At 31.8% G+C, this 22,066-nt stretch overlaps 2 protein-coding genes across 2 annotated transcripts in view; both read left to right on the top strand.

Annotated features, from left to right (window-relative positions):
* Nucleotides 1-11,693, top strand: part of LOC119837395 (malignant T-cell-amplified sequence 1 homolog) — a 31,792-nt gene extending 20,099 nt beyond the window's left edge. The window contains exons 2-5 of the mRNA XM_038362967.1: nucleotides 9,215-9,367; nucleotides 9,652-9,752; nucleotides 10,166-10,367; nucleotides 11,535-11,693. Of these exons, the coding sequence (XP_038218895.1) occupies nucleotides 9,215-9,367; nucleotides 9,652-9,752; nucleotides 10,166-10,367; nucleotides 11,535-11,616 (538 nt within the window). The 3' untranslated portion in view covers nucleotides 11,617-11,693. The remainder of the gene's footprint in view (nucleotides 1-9,214; nucleotides 9,368-9,651; nucleotides 9,753-10,165; nucleotides 10,368-11,534) is intronic.
* A 1,212-nt stretch (nucleotides 11,694-12,905) lies between these two features.
* LOC119837416 (electron transfer flavoprotein-ubiquinone oxidoreductase, mitochondrial) lies at nucleotides 12,906-20,706 on the top strand. The gene is made up of 15 exons (XM_038362990.1): nucleotides 12,906-12,995; nucleotides 13,354-13,458; nucleotides 14,107-14,219; nucleotides 14,769-14,967; nucleotides 15,266-15,357; nucleotides 15,624-15,783; nucleotides 16,131-16,243; nucleotides 16,718-16,931; nucleotides 17,256-17,411; nucleotides 17,899-18,023; nucleotides 18,574-18,691; nucleotides 19,016-19,123; nucleotides 19,524-19,637; nucleotides 20,176-20,250; nucleotides 20,603-20,706. Exons 1-15 carry the CDS (start codon nucleotides 12,962-12,964, stop codon nucleotides 20,689-20,691), a joined length of 1,815 nt encoding a protein of 604 aa, XP_038218918.1. The 5' UTR covers nucleotides 12,906-12,961; the 3' UTR covers nucleotides 20,692-20,706.
* The last annotated feature ends 1,360 nt before the right edge of the window (nucleotides 20,707-22,066 follow it).

The raw sequence follows: 22,066 nt of genomic DNA, 5'->3' as shown, positions 1-22,066 counted from the left end.
CACTTGATGTCTTATGGTACGTGGACACGACATGGCTTTATTACATGACAATTATAAATCTATGCTCTTAAAACTTGAATTGATACTTATATATAATTTGCTGTTGGTAGTAAAGAAATTTTATTTTATATTTATTACGTAGCAGACGTTGATAGGATTTTGGTACATTAATAATTTAAAAGCTACAAAGACGTAATTATTTTTGAATTCCGTAGTTAGAAGGTCTAGAATGTATTAAATCGCCAATTATGAACCAATAATTAATATTCTATTTTATAAAGCCATCAGTCGTTTATAAGCAAACTAGCTGCACCCGGCAAACGCTGTTTTGCCTTACTCTTATCGTTTAGTGGTATGAAAAATAGATGTTAGCCGATTCTCAGACCTACCCAATATGCTTACCAAATTTCAGAGGAATCGGTCAAGCCGTTTCGGAGGAGTATAGAGACTAACATTGTGACACGAGAATTTTATATATAAGATATAATGCTAAGAGAAAATAATTTTCTCTTTCACTCTTACGCATGAAACATATTCCATCTCGCTCGCTCGCCTACACGGGCCTGACCTGACTTTTGGTTTGGAATTTATGGACTTTTGGTTCATCGTTCCTATAACCTAGTATGGTATTATATTATCTGTGCCTTAACTTGAAAAGTTAGTAATTTAATCAATACGAAAAAAATGGTTGCCTGTAAAGTCGGTTACGGGCGATAAGTTTGTTTTTTTTGACGTGACAACGTCTTAAATTAGGTTTCGGCTCGGAGGCACTCATGAAAAAGTGTAACGCCCGGTAACGTTACGATGAGTCACCGAACTATGATCGGTCCGCCGCGCGCGCAGCACTAGAGAATTAGGCGCATTTCGTCTTGCGTTTTCTATAGTTAAAATTTGTGCAATTCTTATTTTCATTCAATTCCTTGTTCTTATTGTGCAATTTAATAATATTCATATTAATAAATATTCTACCAAGAAAAAGACGTTGTCACGTAAAATCTTCGCCCGTAAAACCGACTTTACAGGCCACCATTTTTTTTGTTTCTTTCTCGTCGCAGTCAGCATTTGATGGTAATTTCGTGTTGAGATATTAGTTAGTAGGCTAGACATTGGCATAGGTTACATTTTTCGCAAATAAACATCTTATATCCATGGAAATTTCCTTTAACCACACGTGCAAAGCCGTTTAGAAAGCATTACTGTGATAAGAATAACTTAATATTAGTCGACGTTTTTCCTTTATGTTTGCAACTCTATATCAATGATCTAACTACAATATTATTATTTTTGATATTTAATTCAATTATTAATTTTATACTAGCAGCTTCGGTAAGTATATTTAAATTAATTATGTCACTGTGTTAATTTATGCCTCATGTAATTAACACAATAACGCGACCTATTCAAATATAAATAAGTTGTATACTGATGCATTGATAAGCTTAATAACATCCATAAACATCCATAACAACATTTGGGAACAAAATAGATTAATTATAGACCGATATATAGACTGTTTACTCGGGTTTCACGCGAGTAAAGCCGCAGGCTCTTGCTAGTCGTATTATCTTTTCAGACGTCTTGATTTACGCGCTCGCTTGCTTTTTATGAAACACTAGCGGTCCGCCCCGGCTTCGCCCGTGGTACATATATAGCCTATAGCCTTCCTCAATAAATGAAATGGGCTATCTAACACTGAAAGAATTTTTCAAAATGGACCAGTACTTCCTGAGATTAGCGCGTTCAAACAAACAAACTTTTGAGCTTTATTATATTAGTATAGATTCTATGTTTATAATCCTTTGTACACAACAATTTTATAAATAGTGGATAATTCTCACTGTGACAAAAAAAATCTATTGCAATAGGTATAACTTTAATTATAATATGAATAAATATATATCGGTAATGTTAATCCAGATAAATGTCAGAGTGGAAAATTCCACATGATTATTGGACGCACCATGAAATCGTTGTGTACAAACGGTAGTCTAGACTCTAGGTCATTCACAATAGAATAATTGTTTGAACCTTTGTACTAACTGTGCCGTGCGGTTTCACCCGCGGACGAAACCGCATACAAGAGCGACTATCTATCTGTTCTTCTGCTTTATGATATTGCTATTTATTGTTTTTAGTGATGATACTAATATCATCAAATTCCGTTTGGTGATTTTCGCGTAAAAGAGTAGGTAACAACATACATCCATATATTCGTATAAAGTTTCGTGTTTAAAATATTAATCAAGAGTAAGTCGGATACGGAATAGAAAAGATACGGAAATACCGCCCAAATTTTGTTTTTTTTTGGTAGTAAAATTATATACAAAATAAATGCTATTAAAATTCATTCCACATAAAATTCTGATCGCATTAGTACCTAATAATCAATTGCAAGTATAATTGTTTAGAACCGGTTTATCGGGGTAAGGTAAATGCGAATTACAAGTTAACATTGTGGGGAAATATTATGTAAATGAAATAAAACTCGTATTTGCGTCAATGTAGAGTCATTATCCCTTTAATGTTTATCTATTTATGTAGGTAAATTTATAATTTTCTTGTGTGAGGATAAAACATGCTCCTTGAATAGGGAGTGGGTGGTTATCCTCTTATGTATCATCTTATTACTAAATATGATTATATTTTCCTTATAATTTGTAATTATTGCTATAGGAACTAAAGCTGTATTCAATTTTTTTTTTCATTCTAACTAGCTGTAACCCGCGGCGTCACATGCACCCAGGTAAAAAGTAGCCCACGTGCTAATCTAGACTGTAATCGATCTCTGTACAAAATTTTAGTAGGATATATGTAGGATAACCTGTTTTCATGTGAAAGCGTAACAAACAAATATTCATACTTATAAACTTTCGCGTTTGTAATATTAGTAGGTTGACAGTGCCTATGTGCTCTATCTCTAGGATTGAAAAAAAAATGTTTTTTTTTAATGTTTGTGATTTCATAGGACCTATGTAATACAAATTATGTACCATTATACTATGTATATTGCCCCGAAAAAAAAGAACATATTACAGAAAAATATGTTTAAATGTGTCTTTTAAGCCTAAACTTTCGTTGGGTCATGGGGTTGTTTACATAAGTGTTTTTTGCATTGGGAAATTCATAGTGCATATCGTTTGCGTTCGTGAACCACACGCGATTAGATGGGAACAAAGGGTCACACTCGGACAAAGCTCATATTATGTATATTTTATAACTCTATGACTCAGTTGATCATGGAATTGAGAGCACTACTGTCATAACAATAAAGCAATCTCCACCGGGACTGATATATGAGCTTGAAATAACAAGAAAAGAAATGTTTAGATAAAAAACTAATTGTTTCTTAAATGTAATTAAAGAAAATTAGTTTTACATAATATATCATCTTCACAACTACGGTACTTAGCTTACATAAACTGTGTAATACAGAAATAAATATTATAGTAAAATGTAGTAAATGAACTATACGAGAGTAACTATGTCTGCCTATCTGTTATTTCTTTAGGTCTTAATCATAGAACCGCTTTTGATGACATTTTGTTAAACGATAGTTTGAGACCCGAGAAAGAGTAAAGAATAATTTTTATCACGGAAATATACGGGAACGGGACGCTCAGGGCAAAGCCTCGGGTGGAAAGCTTAGCAAGAAATAAAAACTTTTAATATAGTCATACTATGTATCATAACATGTAATATAATTTATGCATCCACTCTGAGTGATAATATTTCTAATCAAATACTGATAAGGTCACACCCGTGGCATAGTACAATAAGATAACTCAATAGTGGGGCGAATTGATTGCGACAGGATGGAATGATGGAAATAAAAGAGGAAACAGACAGCTTGCTTACAATAGTAATACAAATATTTAATTCATGGTATTGAATTAATTATAATTGATGTTAATTATTTATTAAATTATATATAAAAAAAAATAATTTTTCCATAACGACAGTTTCAATATTCAATTCGAAGCGTTTTGTTATTTTATATATTTTGTTATATTATATAATTGTTATAGAAAAGTAGTATTTAAAAATTTTCTCATAAGACTACTTTTTAGCTCGCTAATATTAGCTTCGGATTTTTGTCTGTATGTATGCCACTCTTTTAGAATAGACTTTGACCCACTATAAAATACAATAAATTCATGAGTTTATCTTATTATCAGGATAAATTATAATTAGCACACGTATCCTCTTTATGAGAGCAAGTGAGAGAATTTTTTAGTTAAACTATAATTATTATTATTGTGACATTTGGTTAAATACTATTTATACTGTATAAAGGAATTTAATGTATACAAATGTAGATATTATATGTGAACATTGTATAAATAAAGCACTAGCGAAGTGACTCAGAAATATGAAACTGTTTACAGTTTATACACCGTGTAGAATATTATAACATCGTCTAAGTAAATCTGGTTCGCGTTGTTGTTGGTGTCTTACAGTGACGTCATCACAATGTTGTCGAAACTCCATACTTACACATGAATTCGGTTAACTCGGTCGATCTAGCAGTGACCTCGATTTCTGAATTGGACGTCTATTTCGGGAGAATAAACCTATTGAGGTGATAACTTATATATAATCCTTTCTTTGTATATGGAAACGTTTTTACCGAGTTTATAAAGCTTACTTATAAGCTGAGTGATGATCTAGGCACGATATGTGGCCTAAATAAATGAATGCATTTATAATGCAAGTTATTTCTCGAGGTTGTTTCATGGTAAACCGGTTGTGTTCTTTTTAAAAACATATGATGATAGATAGGGAAAATTCGTCGTATAGGCTATTTGTTTTTATGAACATATTGAAGACCACATAAACAGAAAAAAATTAACTACTATTTTATTTTAAGACGCTACTATAAAATTCATTGAAAAGAAGTTTCTTAAATGCATTTGTTTATCACAAAGACTAAATAAACTCGCTCGACTAAATAAATAAAACTCGCTCAAATGACAAAGGAAGAGCATTTAAGTCTGGATTTAAAGATAAAATACAAATATAGAATAATCATTTAGTTACTTTATTCATATAAATCTGATTACGGAATCTAGAAGGCATTCCGCGAGATAGATAATGTAATCGTTCGATACATTGTTTTTCTTTTTGTTTGTATCCATTTAAACAACGGAGCCAACTTGGTTGATATTTGTTATTGAGACAGTAATAGAATATGACGATACACATATTCATAGCATATTAATTATTATATTTTTTATCTCCGTTGAACTTTTTCATTCTTGTATTACGTTAAAAAACTTAGAAACCCTACATCTGGTTGTTTTATTATAAACATTTTATACTTTCTATAACAGTTTATACATTTGCAATAGTGTAACGGTGCAAGAAATACAATATGATATATAGAGCGTGGGCGGTGTGATATAATCGTACGCGAGAAAACATGTGAAATAAAACACGTGATGTACTAACACGTGCACCGTGCCGCAAGTGGCATTGAGACAAACAGGGTTGGCTAATCAGCTGGACGGTATCACAGTACAAAAAGAGCAGTAGGCTAACAGTAGATATATGATGTCGTATTTAGTCTGTAAACAAAAGACTTTAAAAACCTAATTCTGTGCTATTTAAAATCATAGGTTTGATTCAGTAAAATGATTTCAAGTGTCGTTAATGAATTATCGTAGACACCGCATAAGTTATATGCTTTTTTGACGTCTTTTGTAAGTACCTTTATTAATAAACGAGACTTTGACCTAAATAATAGCTATTTTAGTACATGAATACGCGAGATCAGAAGAATGGAACGCCTTGCGGCCCTTACCCTCTGCCAGCCTAGCCCAGGCGATATTATGCGAATATGTGCGTCAAACTTCCGTGGATAAATGCGTCCGCTGCTCACACATTCAAACAAACCAGCGACGGCCAATATTAACGAAGTTACCTTACTGATCTCTCTGTTCTGTAGCGGTATGGATCAGAATGTTAAGCATTTAGTGTTGTATGGAGAATAAAATATACGTGCATTCATTGAGAAGTACTTATTTGTTGTTTTTAGGGAAAATGAAATAATTTGATGTGGAATTAGGGCTATATAGTGTAGATTTTTTAATTGTTTTTAAGCTAGCCAGTGTGGAAGTAAAATAGAAGATTAAAATTTTATTTATTTATTACATTATTTCCATTATTTCACGTTGTTTGTACTACGGTGAATATTTTATCGCTACTACGTATTCCCAAATTAAATTTTATTAATATAAAAAAAAATATTTGTTTTTTAATCGATAGAATAAAAAAACAAGGTACTTCTGCTAAGGACTAGATAACTACTACTAATTTTAATAAAAAAAGCTACTGCAGTATATCTAATATAACATTATTTTTAACGACTAGGTATTATTGTATATTCATGACTTTACACACGAAGAAGGAAGTAAAAATCTTTGCATTCAGGTTTGTATTAAAGTAGCTAGTTGGGCACCCCAGTTTCATCTGCGACCTCCTCAAGAACTTTTGTTCTGATTTACGATTTTTATGTTATTATTTGTATGCGTTGATATAAATCCTTTCCTTTTTTTATTTGATAAAGTAGTAATTGTTTGAGCCTGCGTATTCGACTATTAGCATTACAAGTTTCATCCAAATCGTTGTTGTGGCTTAGCCGCGAAAGCGTAACAGATAGACAGACAGACAAACTTCCGAATTTATGATATTACTATTTTTGTATATGTTATTTTGCAGCGATTTGTACGACATTATTAATAAATGTTTTGCATTATAATTTTATTCGTAATCAATAATTATTATCTCGTTCATAATGTCCCAAATGATACAAAGTTTTATCATTTGGAGATATCTTTCTATAAACAAATATTTAGAATTAAAAATTATGTTTAAAATTGCCAATTTGTAGTCTCTTGTCGTTCTTGAGTAACCTGTAATAAGCTTTGTAAATTCTGATAATTTCGAAGTCAATTTGATAGCCGAGCAAAAACTTATTTAGAAGAAAACATTTGAATAATAAAACGGTTTCAATAAATTAATGCGTTCGATGTGTACTATAATTTAGTTCCTATTCGTTTTTTTTATTTTTTATGATGCAGTTCAAGGTTATGTAAATTAAAAAATTGTCGACACGTGATAGGCTTCCTACATCAGATAACGATACGATATTTGCAATCAAAAATACAATATATTAAAATCTAATAATATTATAAATGCGCAAGTAACTCTGTCGGTCTGTCGCTTCTGCACGCACAAATCACAGTATCCCTCTAGAAGAAATTTGGTACCAAGATAGCTTGAGTCCTGAGAAAGAAGATAGGATACCTTTTATCTCAGAAATCTCGCGGAAGCGGGAACTATGTGAATGCGAGTTCTCCTTTAAGTACGCGGGCGAAGCCGAAGGTGGAAAGCTGGTATACTATAAGTAAAAGCAAGACTTATAATATAGACATTTATTATGTCAAACACATGCTACGTATGCTATTCGTGACAGTTACAAATCGTCATACGTTGAATAGAGTACAGCTGTATGAAAATTGGAAATTGCAGTTGCAACATGGTGTTTACCAAATAACCGGTTTCGAAGCAACGCCGGCAGGTTATTGCTCCGAATTTTCCCGCGTTGCAAAAGGAAATTCAAATTTCACGAGCTGTCACGATTATCTCTGTTCAATTGCCAGTTTTTTGGTTCTATTTTTGAAAATAAAAAAGGTAGAAAAAAAGAAAATCTAAACGTTTACACCAAAGACGTCTTTACGATTACTAGATTTACTAAAATATACTCGTAGCTTATGTAAAAATTAAGTTATATTTATCTAAATACTATGAATATGATTAATTAGATATTTTTTCTAAATTAATCTCATATTGAATAAATCTATTCTATGACATTATGTCATCTCTATTGTATGACATGTAATATAATCATAACATTAGGGCATTATCCATTTAAAGTACCGTCGAGTGTTTATGATAGGACGTTAACAAAAAATATTTCCTTTTGAGATAAGGTTGTTATTTATGACGCTGTGTTTAAATGAATAAATAAATATGAATCAATAAATAATTATCCATTTCTGTATAGATTTCCATGATATTCTATATTGAAATATATAGCCAATTTAAATCCCTATATATATTTTTTTAATTACCTACACATATACTTATGGTCATGCCTAGTTAAGGTTCTAGAGCAGAGTTTTTTCAACCTTTTTCATGACACGACCTCCGTAATAATATGGAATTTTTTGCTGGTACGTTATGGTGGTTTGAAGTTCGCCTGGTATGCTTAATAATAATTTTAATTTAAATTCTTGAGCCATGTTTTGAATAAGTTACCTAAACCGCTAAAAATATAACATCTGCTTACTCGACTCGACTCTTATTATTTACCAGCTGTTCGCTCCGGCTTCGCCCGCGCTACATATTAAGTCTCTCACAAGTGAAGTTGCAGCTTTCTAACGGTGAAAGAATTTTTGCAATCGGTCCAGTGGTTTTTGCTTGAAAACGTTAAAATACAAAAACATAAAAGTTTTTTAATATTAATGTAGACAAATAAGACTGAAAAGAACATAAACTTTATATTCGCTGTTTACATACATAGTAAAAAATTTTGTAGATCCTTAAAACTTAGGCATTGGGTTTCACCTATTATATTGTTACATAGATATGTATTCGAATAGATGGGTAACTTTCTAGACTGAAATAAAGCTTGTGAGTCACGCACACTCAGGGTTAGACTGGAAGCCATTGCAGGTAGACACGTGAGCTGTGACTAGTGGCTATTTATAACCCACTTTAATATGGATAAGTACTAGGTGCACTTAGAGGTATTTGGTACCATCACGTGTGTAAAAAGAATATTTTTATTCCATGAAATCATTGAGTGTTGGTGATACCTGATGTGCCTTATCGTGTCTAGACGTCCCTATAACCTTTATGTTGTTGCCTGTTGACTGTTAACAATGTCCTTCAGATTATATGTTTCTTCTGTATTAGTTAATGGTTTTGTCTCCCTTCTAGAGTCTTCGGCATACGTTAGTTGCATATATCTTTCAGGAGAAAATTCTTTGGATGTTACAATCAAACATAATTATACTTAATATATAGATTTAAGAAACTAAATTCATAGCATAAAGCATATGCTTGAATTTAGTAATTAGCTGTTTCAAAGAACTATTGTATGCACTATATATTGAGCTTCAATAACTAATTAAATTATTTCAAATTTCAGATTCGACGAAAAGGAGAGCATCTCTGGTGTGCAGCAGCTCAAATCATCAGTACAGAAGGGTATTCGCTCCAGACTGTTGGAGCTCTATCCACATCTTGAGAATTACATCGACCAGGTTCTGCCTAAGAAGGACACATTCAGAATTGTCAAATGGTAAGCTAAATAATATAAAACATGGATGGATTTGGATGGCAAAGAAAATAATCATTTAGAATCCTCTATATAATCTTTTTCTTACTATTCTTATTGGGTCTGAAATTTGGACACCTTGTCGTCATAAGTTATTGTATTTTTTTTATAAATTAAATGCGCTGTCCATTTATTCGATTTCAATGTTAAATATTGAGTATCAAATGTATTTATTTACTCTTAAATTAATAAATTATCTATGTCATTAATTCTTATTGTATTTTAATTTTATTGTTATCCGTTTTCAGCCATGATCACATAGAAATAATGGTGAACAGCGCTGGAGAATTACTGTTCTTCAGACATCGAGAAGGTCCTTGGATGCCCACACTCAGGCTACTACATAAATGTAAGTAAAAAGGTTATATACCCAAGGTACGACCACGTGGATACGTAGCTGCGCAGGTTGTTGCTAAAAGTTAATATTGTAGATTATAGAAATTACAATGTCTAGATTTCTTTCTGTTTAACTTTTGTTTTAAATAAAGCCTCCACTCTTTGCTTCTGAAATATCCAAATTGGTTAAGCGACGTTCCCAAAAGCGAAGGCTTTTCTCAATTCGACTGTTTCTTTTTTGTTCTGTTTTCAACCAATTGACGTGATTCTTTTTGTGTTTCTGGAATCCGGACAGACTTTTTAGAAAATATTAATGTAGTATACTTATACAATTAAGGAGCAGCTGCTCTAAGGTATTCCCATATACAAGGCGGAGACGTGCATAGAAAAAGTGCTAGAGATATAATGACTCTGATATAATTGCAGATCCGTTCTTCCTGCCCATGCAGCAAGTGGACAAAGGCGCGATCCGCTTCGTGCTGAGCGGCGCGAACATAATGTGCCCCGGGCTGACGTCGCCCGGCGCGCGCATGAGCCCGCTGGCCAAGGGCAGCGTGGTCGCCGTCATGGCGGAGGGCAAGGAGCACGCGCTGGCCATCGGCATCACCTCGCTGTCCACTGACGACATGTGAGTAAAATGTGTGAGAGTCGAGCAGGCTTCGGCACGGATTGGGCCAGCTCGCGCCGGGGATGTGCCGCACCCCCACAGAAAACTGGCGTGAAATAGTCGCATGCCGCTGTGTTTCGTACGGTTAGTGAGGGACTGTTTCCTTTTCCTCACCCATTATAATAGATAAAACGATCCCCCCCGCCCATTAAACATTCGCAGAAGCTCAGACCTCTGAGAATGCGCTGCCCGCTTTTAAGAGAAAAGGGATAAGGAAAGGATTGATGAATTAAAAAAAGGAATGGACTGGGAAGGGCTAGGACAAGGAAATAGGTCTTCCTATTCTTTTCCCTTTTCCCTTACCCCTTAACAGCGGGCAACGCATCCGCAAAGGCACTACCTCTGCGAGCGGTACTGATCGCTTACTATCAGGCGAAACACCAGCTCAGTTGCCCGCTATGACTTAAAAAAACATATTATAAGTTAGGCTAATTTAATTCAATTTTGTCCGATAATAGCGGACAAACAATTGCGTTCAAATACGTTACAGCGTGCGCGCACTAGTATTTACGTTCAAAGAGCAAAGTTCAGTGAGCATCTCCTTAATTTTAGCGAGATTTCACATTCAAGCTAAGGTCGAACACATAAAATATCACTCATGCGACATTTCATAAGACATTCTTTTACACGAAGAAACATCTAGATGGAAATTCGACTGAGTCGGTCGAACCAAAGTTTATATCCTGGGACCAGCCTCGAAGGTTTTAGCATTAGGTATCATTATGTTGTTAGTAGTTTCTAATGTTTTAATACGCAGACCATTATACAGTCAATATTTGAATTTCGCCAGTTATTGTAAAAGGGCATGTAGAATTATAACGTGATTTTTAGATGCCATAGGTAAGCAACTGCCCATAAACATATTCACAGGGGTAACGCCATTTGTAGAAGCCTTATACTTTTGTAAATGGATTGCCGACTTTAAAAGATAAGATGGGGTATGGAAAGAATTAATGAAGGGAACAAAGGGTGGGACGTGAAATGGTACACTAAGGATGCGGGCATCCGATTTTAAAAACACAAAGAAAATTGTTTGAATACCTATTGTTTCTAGTCTTGTATATTATGTGTTGCAGGCATAGAACCTATTTTGTTGTAACTAAAGTAATAAGATTTTTTCTGTTACAGAGCTAAAGTAAACAAAGGAGTTGGGATAGAGAATTGTCATTACCTCAATGATGGACTCTGGCAAATGAAACCCGTGAAGTAAAACGATTGGAGATCTTGTATAAATTATAAATTATTTTAAGTTTCTTTTAAATAATAAAATTAAATTGTGCACAAATATATGCCGATTATTTTATTTTACCTTTTTTAAGCTATGTTGTTTTGTTTCAAGTTCCAAACTGCGTCTTAACTCACGATGAATTTCACATTGAAGAATTAAAATATTCGTCGCCAACATGGAGTTTTCTCAAAATTTAAAGGGAAGGGATGGAACAAGAATAAAAAATAAAATAAATAAACAAGCAATTGAATAATAAAATTATTATATAAAAGATGTGTTCTATAACGGGTCCACATTAAACGCACTGCGCAAACTTTAGTGCAAAAAAAAGTCAGTAAATAAATTCCGTCATCCATAGGGACATACATTCCATCCATACATTTGAATAACACACGACGAAGTGTAATGGCCTTTTAAATACCTTAAAATGGAAGCAAGATAACTTTAGCAATATCTATAATATCCGTGTTAAAAATACAATAAAATGAAATAAATGGACAAAATATTGGTTACTAAAGAAACAATCATAAAACTAAATCTAAATCGCCTTCGAATTGTCAGAATTACACTAAATTTTAATGGAATAAGAGCTTTCCAAAAAAAAAAAAACAAAAATCGTAAATGTATCCCGTCTAAAAGGGTTTAAGGTATATAAGTGTATAATAATTATAATCTATGAGGTAACAGTTACAATATCTATCTGAAGTAACAATTATTAATTAATGGAGAACTTCTTCTTTTTTGCAACGACATCTAGATTCAAAATATAAATCTACACAAATTTTCCCGCCAACTTGCAAGTTTGCGCAAACTTTCTTGTTGCCAACATATTTGTGTAAATTGAGTTTTCGCTGTTTAAAAACAAGTAAGTAATTACCATTTTCTTTATTAGATGCATCAAATTTATGCCGGTTTTAATGTTGTTTTAAAGAGAAAGAAGACTAGATTATGATATAAAATTTAACCAAACAAATTATTGTTTTGACTTGATGATCTTTTTTCTTTGAAAAATGTCACACCAAACGCTAAAATGGCAAACGTTTAATAGGATTGGTTGAGTTTTTTCTACATTTTCTTTAATTCGCCCTACTACTTTGACTACCAAAAATAGTATAAAACATTTTAAAATATCGGATAAGAATATCTTTACCTCAATGTGTATGTAAAATTGAAAATTTTATGTATTTTCATTTGTAACAGAATATTATGTGCTGCTATTGATTAACAAATCAATGTGGAGTAAAATGACAAATGACAACTGACATGAATACTCTGTGGATTAAAGGTACTGAATTTCGGAACGTTTGTTTTTAGTTTTTCTGTAGCAATGGCGACAGCGATTGTTAGTTCGGCTCGCCAGGGTAATTTTTATTTATTTTGAATCAAAATTCTGTAATCACTTTCATAAATAAGGCCTATTTAACCAACATGGAATGTTGTTTACGCACAAAAAAGTAGTAAATGGAGTGTAGAAAGTTTTTGACATACGTCGTCAGCTGTTTCGAAGTTTAAATTTTTTGTTAAAAAATTTTTAAAACACATAATAAATGTGCAGTTTTACAATCGATTAAAATTGTCATATAAGTGATATTAACAAAAGAATAATTAGTGTTATGCAACAACTATAATTTTTAGTTCTGAGTTCAAAGTTCAATTTCTGAGCTTACTTTAAATTGTGATAATATTTCGTAAATGATAATAAAATATTCTAAATTACAGTGGGGAGGCTAACTAATGCTGCTCGCAGGCTTTATTCGGATGTTTATCCTAAGATAACCACTCATTATACTGTGCACCCTAGAGATAAGGATCCAAGATGGAAAGGTCAGTATTATGCTGATATCAACTATATTGTAATACCAATCTATGTGTTTTTATTACTCATACTAATCAAGAGATAGTAGGAATATATGTAGATATATATTCCATGATAATATTGTTATGGTACTGACGATTAATCCAAAAGGTAAATAAGGTCAAGGTCCTTAAAACTATAACATAAGTAAAATTAACAATGTGATACATGAAATACATATATTGCTAAACTATAATATTTACTTAATTAGTAATTTGTCTAAGAATTTTAAAATATACAGATCTTGAAAGGAAAAACATTATCATAATGTAAACATCACAATGAATACAATCTTTAAGATAAACACAGTGATAATAATTCTTAAAGCTATTCGCAAATTATTATTTGGTGAATTCTGATGAAAATTAAATGAATAGCTAATTCGCTACAAAAAACATTAATCTTTTATCATAAATCGTTACTATGAGTGGAGCTAGTACAATTTTAACCAGTTTTAATATGTGACAGCTTACAGCTTGCAGCTGTGATTACATTTGGCTCTAATCTCTAAATCATAATGCATATATATATTCAAACACAATAAATCAAAACACCTATCCTCACCAACAATATTCATCATTATCATCCACATATAATATTCTTTTTATAATTTGTAGATGTCAACATGGAGCGCATGGCAGAGGAGACAGATATTCTCATCATTGGCGGTGGACCCGCCGGCATGGCTGCGGCCATCAGAGCCAGACAAATAGCTGAGGAAAAGGGGGCTGTAAGTTGTTAATATACTTCGCTAATTCTATATAAAAAAATATACAATAGGCAGGAAAAAAAGATTATTATTTCATCTATTACAGAGATTGTTTGATTGTTCCTTATTTGTATAGATAGCTGTTTAGCAAAATACTAATTTGCACTTTTTTTTACAAACTCATCTTACATTCTATGCAATCCTCCTAAGAAGTAAGAACATGATTGATTTTTAACCATTTTGTAACATTATGGGTGTTAGTTTATACAATATAATGATCCCCAACATCATAAATGTAAAGAAATAAGATTTGTTATTAATTTGATGTATGAGTCAGATAAAAGAGTCAAGCAATATGAAATAAATTATTGTAGCTAGAAATATATTTCTAATTAAATCATGTTTTTCCAAATGGTATTTGATATACACTGATACATTAAAGTCATTGTTCCTATCATATCATATTCCTATTCATAGTTGGATCACATAATATATAGTTTTTTCATTAACTGAAAGTTCCTTTTCTGTGCTATTTTACACATCAATAAATTATTTATTAATTATATTCAGGAAATCAGAGTGACACTACTGGAGAAAGCCGCAGAAGCGGGTGGTCACATTCTATCTGGAGCATGCGTTGACCCAATAGCTTTAAATGAATTAATCCCTGACTGGAAGGACAAAGGAGCACCCTTGAACACCCCTGTAAAGTCCGATAAGTTTGGCTTGCTCACTAAAAGTGGAAGGATTCCTATACCTGTGTTTCCTGGTGAGTAGAAAGTTAACTAAATAATTCAATCTATAAATAAACATAAGCCTATGAAAAATGTTATGTTTCTATATGTTTATCACTCAGGAATTAACTCTCAATTGACTAATTATGAATAAACAAACTTATGAACAAAAAATCTTGTTGCCTTATAACAGTAGTGTACTAGCGTCATAGCTGTTAGTAAATATAATTAAATAAATTCAAAGTAGTGATATATGAAGGATATCGTATTGTCATTGAATAATTTCCTATGCTTCTGTATATGGCATAATTATGAATACACATATATTTACAGGTTTACCAAATTATAACCATGGTTACTATGTAGTAAGACTAGGACATCTTGTGAGATGGCTTGCGGAACAGGCAGAGGCAGTTGGTGCAGAGGTAATTCATTGTCTAATTTAATTACTATATATTATTTTTGTAATACATATTTAGATTAATTATAATCCTGGAATGTATTTTAATGAATGAATATGTATTTTATTAATTTATAGCATTCAAAATGCTTTATAGTTGAAAACAATGTTAAAGAACAAAAAATGGTGATCAAAATTTTTCAATTTTTTTTTTTAATTCCTCATATGTTTTATTTTTCTTCTAAAAGATTACCCAAATTTAACATTTTAATATTTTTACTTTATTTTAAGGTTTGGCCAGGATGCGCCGGCGCAGAACTGCTGTATCGTGATGATGGATCGCTAAAGGGAGTTGCTACGGGCGATGTTGGTATTGCGAAAGACGGAAGCCCTAAAGACATGTTCGAGAGGGGAATGGAGTTCCATTCCAAGATTACGATTTTTGCTGAAGGTCAGTATATGAAACTACTATACAGAATTATAAGGTGTTTTTTTTTTCAAAGAACACTTTATAATGTAGAATTTAGAATTCATAATCCATATGGTCTTCATTAAACTAACTACTTGTATATGTAACACAAAAACGCGTATGTTAATTGAATATACAGATGAAGTACATATCGGTATATAGCCAAAACCATCCACTTTCATTGAAACTTTGGCCATAATGATATAAGTTGAAAAAACATAATTATTAGGCATCTTGCATACATAAACTGACAACTGACTAAAGGCATTGAAATGAAAACAAATATAATCATTTTATAATTTAATTAAATAAATATTTAATTTTATCAGGATGTCATGGACATTTAACGAAGATGGTGTCAAAGAAGTACAATCTACGAGAAAATAGCGAGCCTCAGTCTTATGCTATTGGATTGAAAGAGCTGTGGGAAGTTAAACCAGAGGTGATTATTTACTTTTCTGTTATCTGTTGGTGAAATTGATTCAGATTGTGATAAGGAAAATAAATATTGTAATCATTGCATTCATAATTTTATTGATAAGATACTGTGTTTAATCATATCATAATAATGAAAAGAAATATGCATGTCTAAATTTTAGGTTTCTTATTATATAGAATAATGATAATATTAAATTTGTAATAGAAGAGAAGATCTTTATTTGTGTCTATTTTGTTGCAATTACCTTTGCTTTATTTTATTTAAGTTATTGAGAGATAACTATATTTTATATTGATATATTATACACATATATATTTTAATAAATCATTCTTAATAATTTAATATGTGCCTCTAACAAGTATTTATACACATATATTTTTTATTGATACAAAAATGTTATCATTTGTTCAAATTTTTTGTCCGAACATATCATAATAAATTGATGAAATAAATTAAATTCTTCAATGTGACTTTCAGAATCACAAACCTGGTCTAGTAGAACACACAATCGGTTGGCCTCTGGACAGAAACACCTATGGAGGCTCATTCATATATCACCTGAATGAAAGCGAAGCTCCACTAGTGGCCGTGGGCTTTGTAGTGGGACTGGACTATAGCAACCCATACCTCAGTCCGTTCAGAGAGCTCCAGAGATTTAAACTGCATCCATATGTGAAGCCTATGTTTGAAGGTAGTTTTGATGTAACATTGTTTCAATAGGATATATATATTTTTATACATTCATATTTTATACTGAAAATTACTGTTTCTTTAAACTTTGTGATATAATATAAATAACTTTTCGATAACTACCCTCATTATAGAGATTTTAAGTTTAATTGTGCCATATTTAAATGATGTTCTATAAACTGTCTTTTTTCCAAAAGATTTTATAATTTTAGTTATAATATTACCAACATACTTACTAAGGTTCTAATTATTATTATTTTAACATAATATGTAGTATGTACTATGTACTTGATGATGGAAAAATTAAACTTTTTATTATCTCTAGGTGGTAGTCGCATAGCCTACGGCGCTAGAGCGCTAGTGGAGGGGGGGTGGCAGTGCCTCCCCAACCCGGTGTTCCCCGGGGGGTGTCTCGCCGGCGACACCGCGGGCTTCCTCAACGTGCCCCGGATAAAGGGCACACATAATGCTATGAAGAGTGGTGAGTTTTTTGATGGATATTAAACTATCGATTAGCGAGGGAATTGTCAATTAATTTTTCCCTGTCAGAGAATAAACATATAAATTATTTCGCATTTTGATGAGTTTGAAATGTGTTTCATAGTTGTAAAAGATTTTATTACATGTTCAAGTGTCGTTCATATAATATATTGAATACTAGCTGACCCGGCAAACCGGTCCAGCAGTTTCGGAGAAGTTCAGTAACTAAAATTGTGACACGGGAATTTTACATAGAAGATATAAACAAAGTTTTTTATTTTTTTTTATGTAAAACTTAAAATTTGTAATTTCTCACTTCTTTTCTCGCTTTACTCATGGAGGTACATATATAGTCTATAGAACTCAGCCATCATGTACAACAGAGATTAGCGTATTCAAACAAACAAACTCTTCAATATTTCATACTTTACATTTTCTATCACAAAATTGTTTAAAATACCAGTATTAATTTTAAAATGTTTCCATAGGTATGCTGGCAGCCGAGAGTGCTATGGAGTTAATATTGTCAGGAGAAGCATCCCATGAGAAGGGAGTCACACCAACACTATATGAGGATAAATTAAAGGAGTCCTATGTTTATAAGGAATTGAAGGTAAAAATATAATATAGTATAATAGTGGTTAAATTAACTTGTTAAATAACTTTTGACAAAAGGCATTATAAAATACTAGCTGCGCCCCGCGGTTTCATCGCGTAAGTCCGTATCATCATTGTCCGTAGGAATATCGAGATAAAAAGTTGCCTATATGTTATTCCAGCTGTCCAGCTGTCTACGTACTAAATTTCATTGCAATTGGTTCAGGAGTTTTTGCGTGAAAGAGCAACAAACGCACACACATCCTTACAAACTTTCGCATTTATAATATTAGTAGGATTAGTAGGATTCTGTTTGTGATATGTAAGGATTGCCAAATTTATAGTTTCGCAGTGTTACTTTTGAGATATAGGAAACCAAAAGTGTAAAAAAAAACTTGTATTATTTGCTAATATAGACTTAAGTGTAACAATTACTAACAATGAAATGAATTAAAGTTTTAATTTCTAGTTCTTAGCATACAAATGCTTAATATATATTAAAAAAATTCTAATGAATTTATATGTATAGTTGCTTGAATAAATCAATATAAATTTATAATCAACAGCAAGTGCGCAATTGCCGGCCGTCGTTCCACACATCGCTGGGTCTGTACGGTGGTGTCGCTTACTCAGCGTTTTCCACACTCGTCCGGGGAAAGGAACCCTGGACATTCAGTCACGGAGGTACATACGTAGAATTTATGTTTGCAAAAAGTATATAAATAAACTACATTTTTGTTTTTTTACATCGTCCTTAGTCAATTGTTACCTTAATATTATTTCAAATGAACATATCCCAATTTATACAAGTAAATGTTCTAATAGTAAGAAATGTTTGTGTTTAATTAATAAACGGTGTTTATGCGACTATGAGCACTATTACTAACCTCATAAGGTTTCACATCGCGAAAAATATTATGGAAAAGTGTAAAATTTTGTTTTCTGTGCTAATAAATAAATGAATATTGTCTTTATTCATTTCTAAATTGTTAGATTTATTTTTTTAAGGTGCTGACTACTCAAAGTTGAAGCCAGCGAAGGAAAGCAAGCCCATTGAATATCCCAAACCAGATGGTGTTATTACGTTTGATTTGCTCTCGTCTGTGGCTTTAACAGGTTATGTATTGCTTTTAAATTTATTATTTGTTTGCTTAGTTTTCATGAAAAATAATGCTATTTTTGCATTTATATGCTTAACTTTAAGATTGTAATAAAATTTTGGAACACAGCACATTTAAAACATTTACTTATTTAAGAAGAACAACCATAGTCATCGAAAACGGCTAGTCCAATTATTATAAAGGGAAAGGGCAGAAGATTTTAATAAAACATTTTCAACCGACTTCAAAAAAGTAGTAGGTTCTCAAAGCTGCTATACTTGTGTTATTTGTGTTTCGTAATTTGGAACTCGAACGGGTGCCGAAAATTTAGAATTTCTACGGCGTTGTACCACTGCCCGATGCATTTTAATACTGTGTAATTGTATATATAAATAATATTAAAATGTAATTTCCAGGCACGAACCACGAAGCGGACCAGCCGGCACATCTCACGCTGCAGGACGACTCGGTTCCGGTTAAGAAAAATCTCAACATTTACGATGGTCCAGAGGCGAGATTCTGTCCAGCTGGTGAGAATTTGAAGAACATTGAAATGCTTAATAAATGAGAATTTCTTTTATAGAACTGAAAAAAATTATGATCACGATGCGGGATTACCTGGGAAAACTCTCATTTATAAAAGCACTTAAATGCTATAAAACTAAAAATTAAATTTAACAAAGGCCGCGTTCCATCGGTACAATATTGTAATCATTGAAAAAATGTCTCATATTGGTTGTGATGGTTCTTAATCATCTCAATAGATGGCGTGAGGTGTCCCTTTCTGTCTCGTGATCGAAATTTTTCAATTCTCTAAAAATTTGTCGAGTCGAAATTATTTCCTTCATTAATGAAATACAAATATACTGATAGTTATAATTATTATGATGTTAATGTACTAGTAATAAATAAAACAAAAATTGAATAATAATTTAAATAATTGTACCTTTTACCTTTCTGTGATAACTTAATTAATTACAAATTCACCACAGATTATGTATTTATATTTGTTTATACTTCATTGATTATTCTTTTGGGTTTGCTTTAAATTGATTTCATTTTTAACAGGTGTATACGAGTATGTACCTATGGAGTCTGGTGACGGCCAGAGGTTGCAGATTAATGCTCAAAACTGCATACATTGTGAGTATACAAATAAGAATCTTCTAATATATATATATATTTTGTATGTAGAATAATTGGTGATACACAATTTAAATGAGCACTAATTATATTAGATTTTATGAACTCGTTGACCCTTAACTATGTTACTAAATCATGAATTATTTTTTAGTTTCCTTAATATTTTCTATAATATAGTTTTTATGCTTAATCTGTTATTCAAGGCATGCTACACAGATCATTTCTCTAGCTTTGCGTTTGTATAGCAGAGAACCCCTTCATATGTGCAAAAGGGGGTATCCATAGAAATATATTTACTGAAATTTTCTTAGAGTACATAAAGTGTTAATAAAAAAATAAAATGTAATTCCAGGTAAGACATGCGATATCAAGGATCCGTCACAGAACATCAACTGGGTTGTACCTGAAGGTGGCGGTGGCCCAGCTTACAATGGAATGTAGATAATTATACAAAAATACTATTTATTTGTAAGACATAGATTCTATATCCATGCATAGAATATACAGAAAAAGGGTTGTCTAAAAAAATCAAGGAACATGAATCGAATGTTTTCAAAATTTTGGCGGTTTTTTGAAAGTGTAATTCGAATCAGTGTTTAAATTTTTCCAAATAAAATTGAAACTTAACTCCATTGAAATATGGTTCATATTCTATTAATACGTTGCCACGTAAAATTGAACTATACGTCAATACAAAGATGGTAGATTTTAAAATAACTAGCGATTTTATTCCCTAACTATAATATATGGACGTTACAATCTAATCTAATACAAATGTATGTGATATTCTATCTATGTCTTTTGGTAATGAAATAAATCGAACCAAATAGCATATAGGTATTTTTGCGCTTATTATTTTTAAGTGCAAATAACAAAAAGTTGTAGGTTTAATCTGTGCTTTCCTTTGACTTGTGATGACCCCCTTATTTTCCATTTTCATAAATCTAACAGCTGATATTGATTAATAAATATTTGTAAGGACATGAATGAAGATATGGTAATTGATTTGCGTCTAATTTTTTAAAGAATGAATAATATATAAAGCACATTTCAGTTTCATTATCTTTATTAATTTTCATTAGAAATATTTCATTGTAATTAACTGTTTTATGTTATATTTAACAATTTTATATTAAATACGAGATTTATTTTGTACTTTAGATTTTGAAATATTTTTTCAAATATATTCATTATTTATACAAAGTCTGTAGTTATATGTAAATAATGGAAGCTTGAGAGTACCTATTGTATGAATGCATATAATATTTTTTTAAATTTTGTTATTTTAATAATATGGTGCATATCTACACACAGAAAATATACAAATTTCATAATATATTTTTCGAAGTAATCATGAATATTGTATTAAAATATTTTTTATATAAATCTTGTGCTGAAATATTCATGTTTTATAAAACTGTTTTCAGTTTAACAACAACACAAGCAGTTGTAAAGTGTATTTAGAATAAGTGTAATTTTGTATGAAGTTTACAATAAACCTTATATAAAATAAATTGTGTTTTGTGTTCGTGTTTGTGTTTGTGTTCACGTAGTCGATGTAAAGACAGTCGTTTGGGATAAAAATTTATCCTACGCTCGTCGGGTCTCTACCTATCTCTGTACCAAATTTCAAAACGGCTTAGTAGTTCCTGAGATTAGTGCGTTCAAGCAAACAAACAAACATAAATTGTACACCCTTATACATTAGTACAGATTATGATAAGTACGCCATTTTATGTCAAATGTACGCCATTTTGGTGACCTAAGCACCTAGGTCTTAGTCGATGTAAAAAACAGCTATCTACTAATTATCTTA

This window comes from Zerene cesonia, chromosome 27, assembly GCF_012273895.1.
Source record: "Zerene cesonia ecotype Mississippi chromosome 27, Zerene_cesonia_1.1, whole genome shotgun sequence".
Lineage (NCBI taxonomy): Eukaryota > Metazoa > Arthropoda > Insecta > Lepidoptera > Pieridae > Zerene > Zerene cesonia.
Note: the sequence above shows the minus strand (reverse complement) of the source record. Positions and strands in the feature narration are given on the sequence as shown.